The sequence below is a fragment of the Halichoerus grypus genome, chromosome 6 (genome assembly GCF_964656455.1).
Source record: "Halichoerus grypus chromosome 6, mHalGry1.hap1.1, whole genome shotgun sequence".
Lineage (NCBI taxonomy): Eukaryota > Metazoa > Chordata > Mammalia > Carnivora > Phocidae > Halichoerus > Halichoerus grypus.
In genome coordinates, this window is record NC_135717.1 from 172,246,309 (window position 1) to 172,258,317 (window position 12,009).

The following is a 12,009-nucleotide window of genomic DNA, read 5'->3' on the forward strand; positions in this document are numbered from 1 at the left end:
CCCACAATCACCAACCGCTCACACATTCAGACACTACCTACGTGCTCACATACTGACAATCACAGGCATTTACACACCCACAAAACCATGCACACACCACACACATGCACCACTTACACACACACACACACACACACACACACACACACACTCGGATGCTGGAGGTGCCCTGTGCTGGGTGCTGGGCTAAGTACAGCAATCCAGTGGGAGGACCATGGCGAGTCCTGCTCCGACGTGCTCATGGCCCAGAGGAGGCGTGGGGAGCCAGAGAGCGGCCAGGCCCGGTCAGCAGTGTGGGGACTGCCTTTTAGGGTCATGGGGACATTGCCCCCAGGCTGGGACAGGACGTGCTGGGAACACTTCATGGAGGACCTTGGCTGGCTTGAACCACAAGCCAAGGTGACCTGGCAGCAGGGCCAAAGCCCCACTGCAAGGCCTTGTACACGGTGGGTGTGGGGGCAGCGCGAGGGGGCTTTGCAGGTCGGACTGAGGACTAGACTGTGGGAAACCGGGGTCTCGGGGCTTCCAGGAGGCAGGGAGCCCACTTTGGAGGCCACTCAACAGACCAGGAGGGCAAGACCCAAGGGCACGCTGGGGCCTCTTATCTGCCTCCGCTGAGCGTCCCGGAGAGCAGCACAAAGTGGGCAGGACGGCCCAAGCGTGCTGTCACCCGCTGGCCCTGGAAACACTGCCTTTATCTGCCGGTCATTTTGGTTGCCTTCCCCAAGTGGTCGCCTTAATGGCGTCATGAAGGGCAGTGGCCTCCCCGTCCTAGGGGTCTGCTGTCCAGGATCGGGTGGCCGTGAGGAAACCAGCCGTCATGAGGCCTGTGGCCTTTTGCCATCACTGGGCAATTGCAGCTTCGTGGTCCCCAAGCACCGAGGAGAAGGAATCTCAGGTCACGTCAGGAGGTCAAAGTCCTAGAGCGGCATCAGGGGCGATTCCAAACGCACGCTTGGAGTTACGTCTACACTGTTTGAAAGTGAACTTCTCCAAGGGCCAGCACGTTACTGAGATTGATTTAGAAACACTCTGCCCCCCTCTCCCCCCCGGTAGGGGTGTGGGGGGGTTGAAGCTGCTCTGGTGAAGCTGGGTAAGCGTGAGCGCTCCCGGGGGCCCTCCAGGTCAGGGGTGTTCAGCGCAGGGGAGGGTTCTCTGTCGGGAAGGGACGCCAGCAACACGGGGACTGGGAAGTGCCGGCCCGGGGCCCCCACGCGATGCAGAGCGCAGTCCCGGGCGGGGGCTCTAGAAAGTGGGTAGGGAGCCTGGGCACCCAGCGAGGGTGACATTTCGCTCGCCTTGCCCCCGCCCCCTCCCCGAGGCACGGCCCCGCCCGCAGAGGAAGCCCCCCCAGTTCCCACTCCTTCCTGCGGGCAGAAAGGAAAAGCGGACCCCCGCATCCAGCTTGCCAGGGGCAGCAGGCAGGTGGGGGCGGTGTTTTAAGGGTACAGGGTGTCCAATCGGCAGACGAAAAGTTCTGGAGATCCGTCGCACGACAATGTGAATATACTTAACACTACTAAACTGCACTTACTGTTAAGACAGTAAATTTTATGTTTTTAACCATAACTTGAAAACATATATAAAAATCACCACTGCATACCTATTAAAATGGTCAAAATCCAGAACACTGACGACACCAAAGACTGGCGAGCCTGTGGAGCAACCTTCATACGTTGCTGGTGGGACCGCAAAATGGTACAGCCGCTGCGCGAGTCAGTTCCATCGTTCCTTACAAAAGGAAACCTTCTTACCATAAGATCCAGCGAGCTCCTTGATTATTGACCCAAAGGAGCTGAGAACTGATGTTCACACAAAAACCTGCACACAGATATTTATAGCAGCTTTATTCATCATTGCCAAAACTCGGAAGCAACCAAGATGTCTTTCGGTAGGTGGATAAATGGTAGTACATCCAATGGAATATTCTTCAGTACTAAAAAGAAATGAGCTACCAAGCCACGAAAAGACGTGGAGGAACCTTAAATGCATTATCACTAAGTGAAGGAAGCCAATGTGACAGGGCTGCATACTGTAGGATTCCAACCATAGGACATTCTAGAAAAGGCAAAACTATAGAGATAGTAAAAAGCCCAGGGGTTGGGAGGAGGGAGGCAGGACAGGCCGAGCACAGAGGATTTTTAGGGCAGTGAGACTACTCACTACTGTGTGATACTGGAACTGTTTGTCCAAACCCACAGAATGTGCAACACCAAGAATGAACCCTAATGTTAACTATGGGCTTTGGGGGACAATGATGTGTCAGCGCAGTAGGATCACCGGCTGTCACAAAAATAGCGCTCCGCTGGGGAAGGCTGTGTATGGGGGGCAGGGGGTATTATAGGAATGTTCTATAACTTCTGAATACTGCTATGAACTTAAACTTGCTCTAAAAAAGTGTATGAAAAAAATACATAGAACTTAAAAGCAGTGGGAGCTGAAATGCACACGAGTGGAGGTTGCCTGCAGAAGCCGGAAAGCTGGAGCCAGGAGGGGAGTGTGGCGCAATGGTCATGTCAGAAGTCAGTTTGAGGAAAGACCTAGAATCATCACAAGTGCCTTGCTCAAGGATCATCAGCAAGTCAAAAGGGGACAGAAGAAGAAAAGCAAAATGACAAAGAATCATTTGCCATCAGGAAAATATTTTCCTCAAAGATACATATTTTTCAAGTTTTGCGGTTTAGCCCCTGACACCTGAAATCTATCAAATTCATTTGAACTGTGTTAATGCCAAGCCCAGACCAGACGGAAAGCCACACAGCTCAAAAAGCCGTCATTTCTATGCAGGTCCCATGGCCCGCGCAGCATGCCCACCCACGCCTCCATCCTGGTGAGCGAAATGAGAAATGGGCTGCACCGCTTGATGGAACCATTAGAACAGAATTAATCTGCCCTTTCTGCAGCCCCAAACTGATGAGCACGCAGGAACTCATTTATAATTGCTTATTTCTACTTCACAACATTCCTTCCAGTATTTCTGTTCTCTAAAAAAGTCCATTAACATTGCATTATTTTTTTATAACCTTTAAAATTAATGTTGATTGGAAATATGTCCTCATACCAACTTAAGTAAACTGACCGTCCCCACACACTGGCTGAGTTCCACCCACCAGGGAGGAGCCGCAGACAGGAGCCCTTGGTTTTGTTTCATTCCAGGCCCTGCTGCGAGAGCCACCGGGTGGGGTGGGGGTGGGGGGGACGGACGACGACACACTGGGGCTCAGCTGGACAGTCAGACGGCGGCCTTCTCTGCAGTGCAGCAAAACCACCTTTGGGGGCTGGAATGGGAGGAGGAAGAGACGCGTTTGCTTTATATTAAACAAAAAAAGGAAACAAGGTTAAAATGAAGTTTATTATTTTTTGATTTTTTTTTTTGTTTTTTAAATAAAACTGTTTGTGAAACAGCTATTTTATCCCCACGGCAGAGTGACCCCTGAAAGATGCACTAACCCCTTCTTAAGGCCTTAACAAGATTTTTTTTGTACTTTTTTCTTCTTTTTTTAAAACTCAGATATTTAAAAATTATACAATTTACAAAACAAAACAAAACAATACAACATAAAGAATCATGTAGCGTGGGGCTGCTCACCTGACAGGCCCCCTTTTCCTTTATAAAAATGAAAGCAAAAGAAAAAAGGGTTAACTGGGTGTTCCTGGTCAGCATAACCCACACTGATCACACTCGACACAGTCCCTCCCCCCAGTGTCAATTCCTACAGCTTAGATTTCCTGTCCTGTCCTTCCGTCCTGGGGGGGGGCAGGGCTCAGCTGCCAGGAATGCGCCCAGAGGCGGGCCACCCCCTGACCCTGCCTGCCGTGCTCACTTAGTGGGGCGCTCAAGGTTCTCACTGGCCACAGTGATCCAGGACAGAGCTGTGACCTCGGGACATCTGCCAATTTCACCCCCCAAAAAGATAAAAATTTTAAAAATAATAAATAAATAGTGTTTCTGGAGATGAAAAAAATTTATTTTTGTGTTTAAACATCATTCCCCCACTCTTGAAAACACGGACCGTCCCCACATCCCCCCCCCGCACCCCCCCAGAAACTTTCCCACTTTGACAAATTAATGACAAAGGATGGTTCTGGTGTGGTTTGTCTGCTCTTTCAACCCTGGGTCTGCAGCTCTCTGAACCGGTGTGAGGCAGGCTAAAGATCAAAACCACATCCCGTCCTTTATGAGACCAGCTTGTTCAATTTCACACTTAAATTTCACTGTTATTGGAACAAATTTGGAGTTCTTTAACTAGAGAATTTTAAAATAGAATCAAAAGGGATAGCGCACCTTTCATTTAAACAAAGTCTTTCCAGACTAAAAATAGATTTATATATATATATTTTTATCCCACCCTTTTCACCCCCCCTTCCCATCATCCCACCCCTCCCCCCTCCCCCCACATTGTCACTATGGAGATTGTGTCCATGGAAACAGCCATTCCAACTTCTTGGGTCTTTCTTTCCTGTGGTGTCACGGTTTGGGTGTGATGTAAGGACTTGGGGAGGTGCTGGTGGGGCGGGCGGGGCAGGGCGGGGCCGCACAGCAGGACGGTTCCTTCCACCGCGAGTGTCCACCACCTCTCATCTCCACAGTCTCACCTGGAAGACAGAACCGACACTGGGTGCTGGGAACCACCGCGCGGCCCAGGAGCCGACAGCCCCCGCTCCGGGGGTCCAGCAGCTGCAGACCCCCCGCAAGTGTGCTGACGTGGCGGGAGACCCCCAAGACCAGTGGTGGAGCCACCATGTGGCCCTGGGCTGGGACCACGGTGAAGGGTGGCAGCGACGTGGCCAGCTGCGCTGCGAATGGACTCCGTGCCCCTTGCGGGGCGGCGGCCTCCCCAGTGCGCGGAAGGAACGGAGACCAGGACAGAGCTCTCCGACATCCTGGAGGAGGCGACCCCAGCTCAGGACCCCACCACCAGCGGCCTCCGGGGGGGCCGGGCACTTCGGTGGCAGGAAGCGGTGCTCACAGAGGGGGCTGAGCACGCAGACCTGCGGAAGCAGCGCTCAGGACCCGTCACAGCGCTGGCAGGGACAGAGCGCATTCCTCACACTCGACAAAGAACGCTCTTCAGCCAGCTCTCTCGGGGAGGGCAGGGCCCTCCTCTGAGGCTCCCCAGGCGTCCCCTGCACTGGCTCCTCTTCCAGCCCGGGCTCCGGGCTCAGGGAGACGATCCTGATGACCACGTGGGGCGGTGGGGTTGTGCCACGGGCCTCCTCCGAGTACTTCATGGGTCATTACGTGTGCAGAGGTCTCAGAGAGAGACAGCGGTTTCCAAGGATCAGTGCAGAACAATCAGAGCAGAAGCCGGGAGTGGTGGCCTCCCCCCACCTTCTTCCTGCCAGTCCGAGCACTCCCTTCTTCCCCAGACCCCCTCTGCTGCCCTCCTCCAACAAATAACCCTCGGGAAAACCCAGGCGGCACCATCCCTCTTCTGTTCTCACACAACTTACTAATAGGCAAAATCGTTCAGAAGGCTGGTCTGTGTGCAGGAGCTAAGAACCTTCTATTTAAAAGCACCCATATATATATATATTATAATATATATATATACCTGCCTTCACCAAAAAGAGACGTGTAACTGCTTGGCAGAAAACATGACTAGACAGGAAGACCTTCTGCAGAGACAGCAGGACAATGTCCCCATGCTCAGGATGTCCATGGTGACAGCGTGGCTTCCCTGTTCTGAAGGTGGCTCTGGGCCCCAGAAGTCGCGCTAGCCCTCCCGGCCCATGCTCCAGTCTGCCTCCAGCCCAGGGAGACTCGCCAGTCCCGCCCTCTGGTTTTCCTGAGGTTAAGGCCGCTTGCCAGGAGAGGGGAGAGAAGCAGCCTCCCGATGCCACCCCAGGAACCAGAGGCCCTTGGGACATGTGATGACAAGGGCAGAGCTAATGCGATGCCTCAAGCAACAACCAGAGGGGCAAAGTCTGGCTGGGGATGTGGGAACGTGTGCGCAGAGGACAGATGTCCGGGCACACCTTGTAAGGCTCTGCTTGTGGAGGGAGAGACAGGGTAGGGTTTGCCCTCCCCCAGGCTTGGCAGCGCCGGGCCTGTACCCCTCGCCTGCTAACTGCTCAGAAGAGCAGGCCCCGCCCCAGCCCCCAACCTCAGAATGAAGCATGCTCGGCACCCCAGGCCTGCCAGGCTGGGGGCGCTCTGTGGGCTGCCAACCTGGGGCCATGGGTGCGCCTGGTAGTCTGGGCAGCTATGGCCTTGACAGCAGCCCCCCCACTGTGGCTCTGTCTTCCAGCCTTCCTAACGGGACCTTTCCCCAGCGTCTGACCTCACACACCTTGAAGGTCAGGGGACCCGAACTTCTCAGAGTCACTTCTCAAAAACTGTTCCTTCAACAGGGAGCTTGAGCAGAAAATTCGTGTGCCAGGCGCTATGCTAGGATTTCACAGAAGCTACCTCATGATGACACCAAGGCCTGACCCCCCATCTCAAGAGAGGGCAAAGCTGAAGCGGAGGGACCCAAAGCCACAGGGCTGCTGAGGGGTGGGACTGGGGCTCCTGTCCCAGCAAAGCCCTCTGCCTGGGCCCCCCGGGACTCTGCCTTCGAGCCTCAGTCACAGTGTGGTCTTGTCTGCATGGGATGCTGCTGGGACGGCGTGCTCCCCAGCAGGGAGTGCTCCCTAGCAGGGAGCCAGGGGCCGACGCAGGGCCAGCTGCAGCCAGTGAGAGCGCAGCGAGCGGGCAGCCACTCTGTGCCGGGGGTTTTCAATACTCTCTTGGAAAGGCATCTTGATGTCCGGCTGCCGGTGAGCAGGGTTTCACCTGGGGCCACAGCCTTCCAGGACTCCCTCTACTCGTCACGCTCCCACCTTCCTTCCCCTTCAGCGGCCCCTCCAGGGCCCGAACTAGCGGGACCTTCTCCGGCCTTCTCCCAGAGCAGCAAGAATCCACCACCTCTGCCTGCCCTGCCCGGCCAGTTCCCACCTGTCGGTGGGGGCTGCGTGGTGGGGCCCTCATCTGTACCTATCCAGGCTCCGGCAGGGTGGCGAGCGCGTTCTTCTCTGGGGTGCATGCCCTCTCTAGCAGCCTCTGCCGGCCCCGCCGTGCGCACGCTCCAGCCTAGAGCACAGCGGCCGGGTTCAGACCCGGTTCCTGTCCTCACTGAGTGCACAGTCTAGTGGAGATGCACATAAGCAAACTAACGAATGATTCCAAATTGGCACAGGAAAGCTGCAGCGTGGGAAGGAGGCAGACAGGGACTCAGAAGGAAAGGCCTCATGAGGAAGGGGCTCTGAAGCCAAGACCCAGAGAGGAGAGGGAGCCTGTCACAGAAGATGGGAGGCAGAGCACCCAGGCCCGGGGAAGGGTAAGCCCCAAAGCCTACAGGGAGGAAGTCCGGCCTCTGGGGAGCTCGCCAGACACGTCCACAGGCCTTTGTGGAGGCACGGTTAGGAGTCAGCACAGGGAGCAGGCGGGCACCCACGGGCCTGCCACCCTGCTCCCTCACGCTCAGAAACGGGGAGGAAGCAGCCCACCGGATGGATGGCTGCCCGAGGACTTTTCCTCTCTGGCACTGCTGGCCTGCTGTGGGACAAGTGCACACACCTCATGTACTGGGGGGAGGCCGGGGGGATTAAATCTCCCATCTCCCAGCCCCAGTTTTCTGCCAGACAGGGCGGTAGCAGGGCCCAGCCTTGACCCCTCCAGCTCCTGCAGTGCCCGGCGGGCCAGCAGGCCGTGAGAACCAGCGCCCCAGGACGTGCACAAGCTTCGCCCCATGCCAGGCCGCGCGGACACCTCAGAGACATTTCTTAACTGAATCCTCACAAGGTCGGCCATTGTTATTCCTCTCTTTACAGAAGAAACAGAAGCAGAAACAGTAAGTGGACTGCCCCTGGTTACACAGCACTTTTGTGTGAGAAAATGGGGCACCAAGAAGCAGGATTCATGTACTCATGCCCCCTCCCTGCCATGTCAGGATCCCCAGTGACAGTAGCTCTCTGTCCCGAGAACAGCCCCCGAGATGGAATGTTCTCCATCCCAATCACTGGGGTTTCCATACAATCTGCACACGGCCACCGCCCTCAACGTGACAGCTGAACTGAGAAACCAGGACAAGGGTCCCGCCCTGTGGGGACAGCGTACACAGAAAATCATTTCAGGCGGACATGGCTGGAGACAGTATGCCCATCCCTTCCCTCTAAGAGGTGAACGGTCTGACCTCAACAGACTGGAAACCACCCCACACTGATGGGTCAGCCGCTTCCCCACTCCGCGCGTCTTCCGTCCACACGGACAGCACACGCCAGCCGTGGCTGAGGTCGGAATGCCGCAGCTCACTGCTCCACGTGCGAGCCGAGGGCAGGCCTCCAGCAGCGCCCACGGCTGGGAGCAGTGGAAGGAGATGATGAACAAAATGAAAATTCCCAAACACAGGCTGGAATTCCAGGACAAAAACAAAAGGCACCGGACAACAAATGGTTCTTTCCCTAACGGGGCCGTCCAGGACACTGCCGGGAATGTTCTCGTGGCCCCTAGAGCACGCGGCTCTACCCACCGGCCAGGCAGAGGAACTGTCCCAGGCACAGAACAAAGGCCAAGAGACACAGGCTGGAAAACCATCCAGACTGCGGTCTTGCACCGAGGGCTGCTCAGGGGCAAAGGAGTGCAGGAGTCAGGGGGCCCCGCCGTGTTCCAGAGATCCAGTGGCGGCTGCTGCCGCCGCCAGTTCACTCACTTGATTCCTGTGACTGGACCACCTGTTGCTCCCCTCCCAGACCCTCTCCTTGGAAGAGGCAGAGAGAAAAGGGAGGCACAACTGCGGAGGCCTCACTCGACAGCCCCATCGAGAGAGCACGGCAGGCCTCTACAGCCCCAGGGCCGCACACAGCAGAGCAGAGGGGGCTTCTCTGGAATTCGGTACCAGGACCCACCTAAGAAACCCAGGACTCTCAAGGGAGGAAAACTGCCACTGCCTGAGATGAATTCTAGTTTTTCCTCAAATTACTGTGAGGTATTCCCGAGAAAGGTGGAAGCTGCCGGCCGTCACGGGGGGAGGGAACGTGCCGTAGACTCTGGCACACCTGTGTGTGGCCTTCAGGCACCTGGCATAAACACGGAAGCCCTCCATCTGAAGAGAACTAATCCCCTCATGAACATTTCCGAGACAACCGGCCCCCCTCTCCATCCTGTAGGAGCAAGTACCTCAAGTTACATTTCGGCTTTTTTTCCCCCTTCTCTTACGGTCTATTTTCCTCAGGCCTTGTGACTCCATGGAGGGGCGGCAGGGGGTGAGAAAGCGGGGAGCAGGGGAGGCCCACCGCCTCTGGGGACGTTAGTCCACTAATCCCGTTTCCACAGATGCGCGGCGCCGCCGCCCTGACCACGAGCCCAGACACACCCACAAAAAGCACAACTCAATCTCTTGAGGTTTTTAAGAGTAAAATTAAATCGGATGCTAAAGTCCCTTAAATCTTTGAGGGGATTTTCCTTCCCTTTGTACTTCTGTGCAAAGGAACACTTCACAGTACTTGGGGGAAAAGATTTCAAAAAACAAAACTGGGGAATTTTTTGTTTTTCAAAGGAAACGCCACCATAAGCTTTACAGATAGGGAGTAAATTAAAAAGGACGGCCCCCTGGCTGGAAGCATCTCTGAGCCAGGGACGGGGTGGGCTGCTGGCCGGGTCCGTCCCGGAAGCCTTCGGGAGCACCACACACAGGCCTGCCTTCAGCGCAGTCACCGTGAACTCCGAGAGGCCACGGGACAGTTTTAAAGCCTCCAACACCTCTCCACGGACATTCGGGGAGCTGAACGACAGTCGGAGAGACGATTTATCCACCCGGTGTCGGCAGTCCCCGCGCTTAAAGGCCAGCGGCGCAGCTGGCCTGGGGCGAGCAGGAGGGCAGAGGCCGCGACACCCACCGGGACCCTGGCAGGGGTGCCGGCCCGACTCACCTGTGCTTGCTGTACTTTCCATTCCCACGAGCACACTGCCCCCCTCACCCCCGCTCCGACTGCTCTGTGCTGAGGCTGCCTTTCGCTGTCTTGTTCTGCAAGGGGGGGAGGGGGAATGGGAGGGGAGGCTGAGCCGGCAAAGCCAAGGAGACAAGACAGGAGGGACCGAAGAACAGTGTGGGGTCGGGAGGGCAGAGGCGAGGAGAGGAATGGCACATGGAAAAGGAAAGAAAAAGCAGAGAGTCAGTATTGAATGACAAACAGGAGATATTCAGACAGGGTTTTCTGAGGCAAAATGTGACCATTAAAAAAGAGAAGTTTTAAAAATAAAAACATGTAAATTAACTAAAAGAGAATACTATAAGATCCTGTGGTCCATCTCTGAAAATAATTTTTAAAGAAAAGCATAAGCAAGCATCTTTCAGTAGCGTTTTGAGGGCAGACCTGTCAGGAGGACCTCTTTCGGGTTCATTTCAGCCCTACTAGGAGACCGCGCCTGCGAGCGTCGTGACCACCAGGTGTCAGTGTGACCTCAGCCAGAGGAGCGCGCGGCCACCGCGGGAAACGCCAGGTGGCGCCCGATCGGCCGGGCGGCCCGTCCTCCCCTGGGCTTCCCTCTCCGCGCCCTCCCTGCCCCCAACACACCCGCTAGCTCAGCAACAGCCCAGGCGCCCCTTATCTTCCATCCTTCCCTAAAAGGGGCCACACCGAGAGACCGCCTCTTGAGTTATTCGGGAAATGAGGCGGCGGCGGCGGCGGGCCACCAAGTGCACCCCCGGTCGCTTCTGCCGAGGTAAAGCCTAGAAAAGATGGAGTTTCCCCCCAAAGCCCTGGGGTCAGTTCTGATTTCTTTTAGTCTGGGAAAGTGCCTCTGCTGTGTATCAAGGCCTACAACCAATCTTACCTCGCGCCACCTGGGAACTGGGGTTCCACTAAACTAAAATGGGAATCAGCAGTTTTATTGAGTTTGATCTTTGAATTTCTCTTAACGATCAAATACGTTCCGCTCCCCCCGCCGCGTTTCTCCCAGCCTCCCACAGCACATGGGGGGCCAGCCTGGGGCACAGGTCCCCCCCCAGCACCGGGCCTCCCCACCCTCCCGGGGCCAGGAGCAGGCGCAGCCTCCAATGTCGGGTCTGTAGATGGGGAGGAACACCCCCTTCCCCCAGCCCCCTGGGGGCACACGCTCTGACTCACCTTGTGCTTGGGGCACCTCACCGAGAAGTTCTCCTCATGTAGCAAACAATCTACAAGACAGAAAGGGACCGTCAGACCGAGCCGGCGGGTGGTACAGCCCAGGGTAAGTGGGGGCACACTAGCCAGGACTGACAGTGCCAGACATGGAGATAAGTGGTCCCCACACTGTGATTTCTGAAACATTAGAGACACCCCCAAATAAACTATGGGACCGCAACATGGTGGCGTATCAGCCACTTAAAATTTTAATGTTTCAAAACAGTTAATGGTACGGGGACACACTCATGACACAAAATGGCTTGAAAAACCAGGATACGTAAATATAGAAGTACAATCCTAATTTTATCAAAATGTGTTATATGCATTAAAAACAAGACAAAGGAAACTTACCAAAATGTAACAGCGGTTCTCTTTGTGTAGCAAGACTATAGGTGATTTTATTTTTTTATGTATTTCCACAATTACATTATTTTAATAATCAGAAACAATCTCCAATAAATGTTATTTTTAAAATCCCTTATTCTAGGCTAAGCCCATTCCAACAGGCCCAAGCCAAAGCTTCCTCATGAAAACACCGCCGATCTGGAGGCACCCTTCTCCCCTGTCCAGAGCCCTGCCATCACCTTTGCCGTACAACCCATGGAGACACAGGAGAAGTTCCCGACACGAGCCACATAATCCACACTAAATGCTTCAGGGGAAAGTGAAATCCCACGAGGGGGTTACTAATCCTTGGAGGAAAATGATTCATTCCAACTTTTAACGTGCTGACAGCATCCTCGCTGACAGCAAGGACACGCATTTGCCTCCAGGTGAGTTGAGCTCCGTGGCACAAGGGTAGTGTGTGGAGCAGGGCGAGGAAATCTAATTAATGAATTCACTCTGCACACCACAGCTCCC

The 12,009-nt window shown here is 55.1% G+C and overlaps 1 protein-coding gene across 2 annotated transcripts in view; it reads right to left on the reverse strand.

Moving 5' to 3' along the window:
* Positions 1-3,333: 3,333 nt before the first annotated feature.
* The window catches only part of LOC118539589 (transcription factor 20), a 103,186-nt gene continuing 94,510 nt past the window's right edge, over positions 3,334-12,009 (reverse strand). The window contains exons 4-6 of one of the 2 annotated variants that reach the window (XM_078076691.1): positions 11,110-11,159; positions 9,913-10,040; positions 3,334-4,596 (exon numbers count right to left, since the gene is read on the reverse strand). In XM_078076691.1, the coding sequence (XP_077932817.1) occupies positions 9,957-10,040; positions 11,110-11,159 (134 nt within the window). In that variant the 3' untranslated portion in view covers positions 3,334-4,596; positions 9,913-9,956. The remainder of the gene's footprint in view (positions 4,597-9,912; positions 10,041-11,109; positions 11,160-12,009) is intronic. The other variant, XM_078076692.1, reaches the window with a different exon arrangement.